Here is a 10,322-nt window from a genome sequence, read left to right as displayed (position 1 = left end):
AAAGACTAAACCCAAAGTGTGTAAAGAAGTCAGTGAAAGGTGGAGGAGGAAGTGTCATGGTTTGGGGCATGTTTTCTGCTGCGGGAGTTGGGCCTCTTGTACAGCTACATGGCCGAGTGAATGCAAATGTGTATCAGAACCTTCTTCAACAGCACATGGTTCCTTACTTGCGTTCATCGCCCAATCAGCCTGCAGTCTTTATGCAGGACAATGCTCCATGTCACACAGCAAAACGGGTAAAGAATTTCCTTGAAGGTGAAAACATTGAATTAATGGCATGGCCTGCCCAGAGTCCTGATCTCAACCCAATAGAGAACCTCTGGAAAATCCTTGGTGACAAAGTTATGGTCAAGAAACCCTCTACAATCACCGAACTGTGGAGGAGGCTGGAAGAAGAATGGACCAAAATCACACCAGAGCAGTGTGAGAGACTAGTGCTATCCTGTGGCCGCAGATGTGCTGAAGTCATTCACAGCAGAGGCCTGTACACTTCTTACTAATTGCTGACTGTTGTAACCTTCAGATTTTTGTTCCAGATTGTTGTTCTCTAATTTTGATCAGTGTGTTCTCTAATTTTGATCAGTGTGTTCTCTAATTTTGATCAGTGTGTTCTCTAATTTTGATCAGTGCGTTTTCTGAAAAATATTTTTTTTTGTGAAATGCCTTTAGTCATTTTGTGAAAAAAATGTTGTTGAACCATGATATGGACACAATAAAATGTCATTTAACTGTTGAGCAGTGAAGATGGTATTATTTCAAAATTATTCAAGTTTTTATAAGTTGTTCTCTAATTTTGATCTCCAGTGTGTGTGTATATATATATATATATATATATATATATATATATATATATATATATGTGTATGTATATGTGTGTGTATAAAAATTGGAGCAAAAGGACAAAATAAACAGTCATGGGCACTTGAGGTATAGCAGGTAAACATGAAATAAGCAGTATAAACAATAAACTAATAGCTGTTAAGGCTGGGGTGCCATGGTAACGGCCCGCGGGCCGGATACGGCCCGATTGGTCATCACATCCGGCCCGGTGGTTCATGAGACTTTTTTTTTTTTTTAATAATAAATTAATAAAAATCGAATGTTGTGTTTTTTTTTTTGTAATGATTTTAAATCTAATGTTTCAATTTGATTCCATTTTCGTGTAATCCATCGGTTCGTTTTTAGCTGCTCTCTGCTTGCTGCAGCACGCGCAGGTGCAATCACCCGGATTTAATGTAGAGTAGGCTAGTTGTTGCTCGTTCACAAGCAACAACAGTCTAAAAAGAGAAAAGTTGATTCTGAGGGTCGCATCTTTCAGGAAAAATGGAGAGAGAAATACTTTTTCTGGGAAGTAGGGGGAAAACCTGTTTGTCTGATTTGTTCGCAACAAGTGGCTGTACCGAAGGAATACAATGTCAAAAGACATTACGAGACTCACGCCGACAAATACAGCCAATTCACCGGGCAACACAGGACTGAAAAGCTAAATGAGCTTGCCTCAAACCTTCAAAAACAGCAAGCAGCTTTCTCAAAGTCTCGAGAGACACATGAAGGTTCGTTTTAATATCATACATCATCTTCAGTTCTGGGCGGCACGGTGGTGTAGTGGTTAGCGCTGTCGCCTCACAGCAAGAAGGTCCTGGGTTCGAGCCCCGGGGCTGGTGAGGGCCTTTCTGTGTGGAGTTTGCATGTTCTCCCCGTGTCCGCGTGGGTTTCCTCCAGGTGCTCCGGTTTCCCCCACAGTCCAAAGACATGCAGGTTAGGTTAACTGGTGACTCTAAATTGACCGTAGGTGTGAGTGTGAATGGTTGCCTGTGTCTATGTGTCAGCCCTGTGATGACCTGGCGACTTGTCCAGGGTGTACCCCGCCTTTCGCCCATAGTCAGCTGGGATAGGCTCCAGCTTGCCTGCGACCCTGTAGAAGGATAAAGCGGCTAGAGATAATGAGATGAGATGAGATCTTCAGTTCTCCTTTAATTTTAAATGCGTCTGTTTTCAAAGAGGGGTGTCTCAATATCTTTGTTTTACATTTTATTTCATGTTAGGGGCAGTGAAGGCGAGCTACATCATCGCGTGGGAGATCGCAAAAAAGTGTCCAAGCCATTTTCGGAGGGTGCATTCGTCAAGGATAAATACGCATCTGTTGGAATCCAATCTTTCTATCAGTCATTGCCACCAGAGTACCCAATTATCACGGCCTTTGCCGGTAAAATACTCTTTATGTTCGGGACAACATATTTATGTGAACAGGCATTTTCAGTAATGAATATTAATAAATCGAAACTGCATAGTCGTCTGACCCATGGACATCTCAACGATGTCATGAAAATAGCAACTGCCCAGAGTCTGTCCCCCAATGTCGACAAGCTGGTAAAAAGTAAAAGACTTCTGGCTTCCACATGTAAAATGTAGCTGGTATTTCTCCCCCATGTAACCTTGTGCTGTGTGCTTGAGGGGGAATAAACAGGATGGGTGTGTGGAAATATATGTGGGACTTGACCAGCAAAGTTAATGTGCCATCTGTAGTTTGTTTTTATTGGTATGTTCAGTCATATTTGGCTCTTTTAAACTAATGCTACTGGATATTTAGTCACTTGACCTATTGGTGGAATTATTTACCCTGGCACTTCTTTCTTTTGACTCGTTTAGGCCTACTTGCCAATCGTTTTAATTGGCCTAATTAGGTCTATGCATTGACGTTTTTGATGTGCAAGATCAATAAAACTGATCTGTCATTTACAGTTTACACTTGTGTTATTTGTGTCTTAGTCCATTTCTGTAGCATTTTTTTTTTATAAATGTAGGCTACTTGCATGCTTAGACTGTTACATTTTCAGAGAGTAAATTGCTTTTGTCTGCCATGTTATTGTGCGCCTCATTTTGAGGCTATAGCTTTACAATTCCTTTTGGGCATATAGGCCTTCAAAAATCATATAAAATAATGTCCTTTTGTTGAGTTAGTGTCTGGTCTTTTCAGGCCAAAAGTGTAATTCAGCCCCCAAGGTCCCACTTGAAAAAAATCTGGCCCCCTTACCAATTTCACCCTGGCACCCCTGTGTTAAGGTGAGGTAGTGCGGAATAGTGCAAATGAGCGAAGTAAAGTGAAATGTGCAGTTCCTGAGTTCAGTGTGCGAATGAATGTTGAGAATATATATGTGTGTGTGTGTGTGTGTTGGAGGGGGAACTGTGAGGGTGACATGATGTCAGATGCTGAAGGGGGGGCAGGGGGGGTGTGCGGGCAGAATCTGTGGCAGGGGGCAGAGGGGGGAGGAGGGGCAGAACAGGGAGGGAGTTGAGCCTCCTGACTGCCTGGTGAAAGAAACTGTCTTTGAGCCTGCTGGTTTTGGCCCGGAGACTCCGCAGTCTCCTCCACGACGGCAGCAGGCTGAAGAGGCTGTGAGATGGGTGGGTGGGGTCACCTGCAATCCTGATGGCTTTGGGGGTGAGGCGGGAGTTATAGATATCCATAAGAGAAGGGAGAGAGACACCAATGATCCTCCCAGCTGCTCTCATGATGCGCTGCAGAGTCTTGCAGCAGGACACGGTGCAGGTGCCGTACCACATGGTGATGCAGCTGGTCAGGATGTTCTCGATGGTGCCTCTGCAGAATGTGTGCATGATGGGGGCCGGGGCTCTTGCTCTCCTCAGTTTGTGGAGGAGGTACAGACCTTGTTGGGCTTTTTTGGTCAGTGATGCGGTGTTGTTGCTCCAGGACAGGTCTTCAGAAATGTGTACACCCAGAAACTTGGTGCTGCTCACCCTCTCCACTGCAGCACCGTCGATAGTTAGTGGAGCATGCTGGGTGTGTGCTCTCCTGAAGTCCACAACAATCTCCTTCGTCTTCTCCACATTCAGGCGGAGATTGTTGTCCTTGCACCACATGGCCAAGCGGCTCACCTCACTCCTGTAGATTGTCTCATCGCCATTGTTGAGGAGACCCACCACAGTCATGTCATCCGCAAACTTAATGAAGAGGTTGGAGCTGGATGTTGGTGTGCAGTCGTGGGTCAGCAGAGTGAAGAGGGGGCTCAGCACACATCCTTGGGGGGCCCCCGCGTTCAATGTGATGGTGCTTAAGGAGTTGCTGCCGACCCGTACCTGTGGTCTCCCCGTCAGGAAGTCCAGCAGCCAGTTGCACAGGGAGGTGTTGAGTCCCAGCTGGTCCAGTTTATGAATGAGCTGCTGAGGAATGATTGTGTTGAATGCTGAGCTAAAGTCTATGAACAGCATTCTGACGTACGAGTCTTTTGTCTCCAGGTGGGTGAGGGCTAAGTGGAGGGCAGTGGAGATGGCGTCATCGGTCGAATGGTTGGATTGATATGCAAACTGGAAAGGGTCCAGGGCAGGGGGAAGGGCAGACTTGATATGCCGCATGACTAGCCGCTCGAAGCACTTCATGAGGATGGGAGTGAGTGCGACCGGGCGGTAGTCATTGAAGCAGGAGGGAGATGGCTTCTTCTGGACCGGGATGATGGTGGTGGCTTTGAGGCACATGGCTCAACGAGATGTTGAAGATGTCTGTGAAGACATCTGTGAGCTCCTCGGCACAGTCTCTCAGGACACGACCAGGAATGTTATCAGGGCCTGGGGCTTTCCCTGCATTTGTTGTTGCACCCTCGATCTAATATTAACATTAACATTCGGGTTAACATTCAGGTTAAACGTAGAAAATATAGTCATACTTCCACAGTCTGAAGTTCTCTTAGATCATTATCTCATCTCATTCAAAATATGTCTGAGTAATAATATATGCACCTCACCATGCTACTATATTAAATGTACATTCACGTCAACTACTGCACAGAGCTTTATAAATGATTCCCCCAGAGTTATCAACTTTGATTGGGTCACTGTCAGCCCCTGCAGAACTTGATCAGGCAACTGAATGCTGAGAGTCAACATTCCGCCATACCTTAGATAATGTAGCTCCTCTTGAAAGGAAAATGGTCAGAGACAAAAAAAATAGCACCCTGGTATAATGATTACACTCGCACATTAAAACAGACCACTCAAAAATTGGAACGTAAATGGCGTCAAACAAAATTGGTAGTGTTCAAATTAGCATGGAAGGAGAGCTTCCTGAAGTACAGAAAAGCTCTTAGTGTTGCTTGATCAACATATCTCTCCTCCCTAAGAGAAGATGATAAAAATAATCCTAGATTCCTATTTAATACTGTAGCAAAATTAACCACGAATAAGTCCACTATAGACACATGCACACCTGTAGTATGTAGTAGCAACAATTTCATGAATTTTTTTAATGACAAAATTGAGAATATCCGACAAAAAATTCAAACTACTAATTTAAGGTCAGACAATGTAAGTGACCCTGTAGTTAACAATATAACTATCAGATCATCAATTAGAATGTTGTACTCCCCTAAAAGAAACTGAATTACTTTCATTAATCTCTGCATCAAAAGCCTCAGTTTGTGTACTAGATCCCTTACGTACACGTCTATTCAAACAGATAATACCTGAAGTAATTGAACCACTTCTAAAAATAATAAATTCTTCTTTTATGATTGACTATGTACCCAAATCCTTTAAACTAGCAGTTATCAAACCCCTGATTAAAAAACCTGACCTTGATCCCTGTCAGCTGTCCAATTATCGGCCAATATCAAACCTTTATCTCCAAGATCCTTGAAAAAGCTGTGACACAGCAGTTATGCTTATATTTACATAGGAATAACATCCATGAAATGTATTAGTCAGGATTTAGACCTCATCATAGCACAGAGGCAGCTCTGGTTCAAGTAGTAAATGACCTACTGTTGGCGTCTGATCAGGACTGCGTCTCGCTGCTTGTGTTGCTTGACCTTAGTGCAGCATTTGATACCATTGATCATTCCATTCTTCTGGATAGACTAGAAAATGTTGTGGGAGTTAAGGGAACGGCCCTCTCCTCGCTCAGGTCTTATTTAACTGATCGCTATCAGCATGTTGATATAAATGGTGATATTTCTAGATGTACTGAGGTAAAGTTTGGTGTTCCACAAGGTTCTGTCTTGGGTCCACTGCTTTTTTCTTTATATATGTTACCTCTGGGTGATATTATTCGTAAATATTGTATTAGTTTCCACTGTTATGCTAATGACACACAGTTGTATGTTTCTGCAAAACCTGATGAGAGACACCAGCTTAATAGAATTGAGGAATGTGTAAAGGACATTAGACACTGGATGCTTATTAACTTCCTTCTGCTTAACTCTGACAAGACTGAAGTACTTGTACTAGGACCACATGCAGCTAGAAGCAAGTTTTCTGATTATACAGTAACTCTGGATGGCCTTTCTGTTTCTTCACGTGCAGCAGTAAAAGACCTCCTGTGGTGGGCGGCCCCATGTGGACAGTTGGGGGTCGCGGCTGGAGGACGCTCTGGACTCTTGCAGTGGTGCCTTTGTGGCTGGGGACTGCAGTTGACTTGCTGACTTTAGGACTGCAGTTGGCTTTCTGACTTTAGGACTGCAGTTGGCTTACTGACTTTGGGACTACGGTTGTCATGAACGGTTTTGCGCTCGGGTTTCCGTTGGTGGGGGGTTTATAGCATCAACGAAGCTGACTTTATGTTAGGACTGTTAATGTTATAGTCATGTCTGTTGTTGCTCGGATGGGGACGGGTTCCCTTTTGAGTCTAGTTCCTCTCGAGGTTTCTTTCTCATGCCGTCTGAGGAAGTTTTTCCTTGCCACCGTCACCATAGGCGTGCCCATTGGGGATAGATTAGGGATAAAATTAGCTCATATTTTAAGTCGTTCAAATTCTGTAAAGCTGCTTTGCGACAATGTTTATTGTTAAAAGCGCTATACAAATAAACTTGACTTGAAATCCACTCCTCTTGCAATTTTTGGAGGAATTTCACAAAACTTGACAGGATTCTTTCTTATATGTCTGTAATAAACATATTGCAATTTCGTTCAATTTGGTCGCATTTTACCAGACTTATGGCCCTTGATTACCAAACTTGTACGTTAACAATTTCATGAGGGTGTATTAAGCACTTATAGCATAGATATAGTTCCCAACGGGGGATATTGTGCTCTCAGAGCACTCTTGTTTTTGAGAGCGAAAATACCCAAGGGCTGTTGCCCCGAAACGTAGCTCCCTTCGGTCACTTGCCGACTGACAGCACTTTCACTTTGGCGCTTTTTTTTTAACCGACCCTTGTATTTCTGACACTCTCTGATGTGTTCGGGGATGGTCGGGGCGCTGAGTGTGCCTCCCCAGTGGCTGTTTCGGCCCTTAAATCATCTTCAGTGCTTGAAGAAGCTCACTCAAAAAAAAAAAAACAAGGAAAATCACCAGCTTAAACTGCAGCATCGTTCGGTTCACGCAGAGATAATTACACCACCACACCAGGCTAACCAAGACACATTGCAATTGGTCAAAAGCTTGGCGCTCATTTGGTCATTAACGTGTCGTCGATTTTTATTGGTCACAAGCATGTACTCATTGTTTATCCTCTGGCTTCCTGCCGTCTCTTCACTGCAGTTAGATTCCAGCAAATGGAGGGATTTGTGGAGGGATTTCTCGAAAAGATGACTTATGATAATGATGACATACATTCATCACTGTGATGACTGCTAGTAATTATCTCTTTGTCACTGATGGATAATGTTCATCAATGATGAGTGTGTCGAGCGCCAGCAGGAACCCTGCTTCTTTTCTCTAGTGCAGAACCAATTCATTTATTGTGACCAGTTCAACTCTAACTTATTGGAGGAATTACAATGTGTGTCTTACTATAGAGCATTTTGCTTATTAATTCCTGATGCATGTGTTACAGGTCAAAAAATTTCAACCTAGGTGATTTTTTTTTTTTTGACTTGGGTTAAAATTTTTAACCTAGTTCATAAATTCCTAAAAATAATAAAGATCCTTAAAAGGGATTTTCCATCACTTCTTTTGTCTCTCTTTCTTCTATCCACTTCCTCTCTGTCTGCACCTATCTAGTGTTTCCTCTTGTCTGTCAGTCTCTCTATTCCTATCTACCTCATAAGCATTTTTAAAAAACATATATTTTTTCATACTTAACCGGGATTCACACTCAGAACCTTCTGATTCTTAACCCAGCAGCTTAACCACTAGACCAGTGACAATTATATTGGAAGGAGTGATTTATATATTTTGAATTTATTAATGAGTCCAGTCTTATTACATCAAGTAGTTTAAAATGCAAAGTCTTCCCAAATCCTAACCCTAGTAAGTCTCCCTAATAGAAGTAGCAAATTATGAATTGGGTTACAAAATTCTAACCTAGGTTGAAAAATTCCACCTGACTTGTAATTCCACCTTTCTGACTTGTAATGCATGCATGTGTTCAGTTTCAGGCCGGAGATAGACGAGCCAAGTCTTGCTAAAGAGAAGGTGGACCTGGGACCCTGTCATGAGAGAAGGACTCTGTTTGCTGGCAAAACCTTTGTCTTCCTCAACACAAAACAGGCAAGATATGCATCTGAATGCTTTTTAACATTTATGCAGCTAATTTAAAAATGATCAACACATGATACAAAAGCCTGAGGATCACTTTGTGCAGCATAATGTTAATAACAGCACTCTAGTGGTATATAGAACTAAAGTGTACATGGCTCTTGCGACTCATGAAAAATCAGGCTCCTTAACCTTTAAAACGTGTGTCCTCTTGTGTTTCTGTTGCCAGCCCATAATGCTTTCCATTTGTCAGTGGTGAAAGTGCTTGTGAGCACTGTATGTCATGCACTGGGCACAAAGTCGCAAGGAGGAATGATGTTGATTATGTAGAGATTATGTATTTGACATCTATGCTGAAGAAACACCCTCAATCACTTTCCCCCTCATATACAGTGACATGCAAAAGTTTGGGCACCCTTACTGAAAATGTCTGTTACTGTGAATAGTTAAGTGAGCAGAAGATGAACTGATCACCAAAAGGCATAAGGGTAAAGATGGCACATTTTCTTTAATATCTTCCGCAAGATTACTGTAGCGTGTATCGAGTGTGGGTGGAGCACAGAGGACGGCAGGACAGCGTTTGGAGGCAGACAAGGCAATTTATTTTTATAACTTTTCAGTCTAATAATCTCATTCATTCACACACACACACACACACACACACACACACACTCGTCTGGTCCCGGGTTGCGCTCCCTCTCCTCTCTCTCTGCCTCCTTAAATAGGGAGCGGTTACTGGGAAAAAACACACACAAACAGGTTAATTATCCTCAGGTGTCGCGATTCTGCCACTCACCTTCCCCGGCTCCACCCTCCTGTCACAGACCGGCGCTTGACCACGCCCCCGCTGCCACATACCCCCACCGCCCAACTCAGGCCGGGCGCTCGTCCGGCCCGCAGCCGACTCCCCCCCCCCCCCCCCCCCCCCCGACAGGAGAGGAAGTCCGCCACGACCATCTGCGCCCCCGGCCTGTGGACCACCTTGAAGTTGAAGGGTTGGAGTGCCAGATACCAACGGGTGATCCGTGCATTGGCATCCTTCATGCGGTGGAGCCACTGGAGGGGCGCGTGGTCCGAACAGAGAGTGAAAGAGCGCCCCAGCAGGTAGTAACGGAGGGCGAGGACCGCCCACTTAATCGCCAGGCACTCTTTTTCAATTGTGCTGTAGCGCCTCTCACGCACTGACAGCTTCCGGCTGATGTAAAGGACCGGGCGGTCCTCCCCCTCCACCTGCTGGGACAAAACGGCCCCCAGCCCTCTGTCCGACGCATCGGTCTGCAACACAAAAGGGAGAGAGAAGTCAGGGGAGTGTAAAAGTGGCCCCCCACACAGTGCAGCCTTTACCTCAGAGAAAGCCCGCTGGCACTGCTCCGTCCACTGGACCGGATCTGGCGCCCCCTTTTTAGTGAGGTCAGTCAGCGGGCTGGTGACGTCCGAATAATTAGGTATAAACCTACGATAGTAGCCAGCCAGCCCCAGGAACTGCCTCTCACCCCCTTTTTGGTCTTGGGGCCTCGGGCAGGCCGCAATCGCTGCTGTCTTATTAATTTGGGGACGCACCTGCCCGTTGCCCAAGTGGAAGCCCAGATACCGTACTTCCACCCGCCCAATCGCACACTTCTTCGGGTTGGCAGTGAGTCCCGCCCGCCTCAGCGACCTAAGGACGGCCCTCAGGTGTTGTAGGTGCCGCTGCCAATCATTACTATAAATGATGATATCATCTAGGTAAGCGGCCGCATAGGTGGCGTGGGGCCGGAGGACCCGGTCCATCAGCCGCTGAAACGTAGCGGGTGCCCCAAACAGCCCAAAAGGAAGTGTGACGAACTGGTGTAAGCCGAACGGTGTGGAAAAGGCTGTTTTTTCCCGGGATAATGGAGTCAAGGGGATCTGC

The 10,322-nt window shown here is 44.8% G+C and overlaps 1 protein-coding gene across 4 annotated transcripts in view; it reads left to right on the top strand.

The window, feature by feature from the left end:
* nbn (nibrin) overlaps positions 1 to 10,322 on the top strand; it is a 177,817-nt gene that overhangs the window by 50,538 nt on the left and 116,957 nt on the right. For all 4 annotated transcript variants that reach the window (XM_060921442.1, XM_060921441.1, XM_060921444.1 and 1 more), the window contains one exon: positions 8,326 to 8,443. In XM_060921442.1, the coding sequence (XP_060777425.1) occupies positions 8,326 to 8,443 (118 nt within the window). The remainder of the gene's footprint in view (positions 1 to 8,325; positions 8,444 to 10,322) is intronic.

The sequence above is a fragment of the Neoarius graeffei genome, chromosome 5 (assembly GCF_027579695.1).
Source record: "Neoarius graeffei isolate fNeoGra1 chromosome 5, fNeoGra1.pri, whole genome shotgun sequence".
Classification (NCBI taxonomy): domain Eukaryota; kingdom Metazoa; phylum Chordata; class Actinopteri; order Siluriformes; family Ariidae; genus Neoarius; species Neoarius graeffei.
The sequence above is the reverse complement of the archived record's forward strand: the minus strand, read 5'-3'. Positions and strand labels throughout refer to the sequence as shown.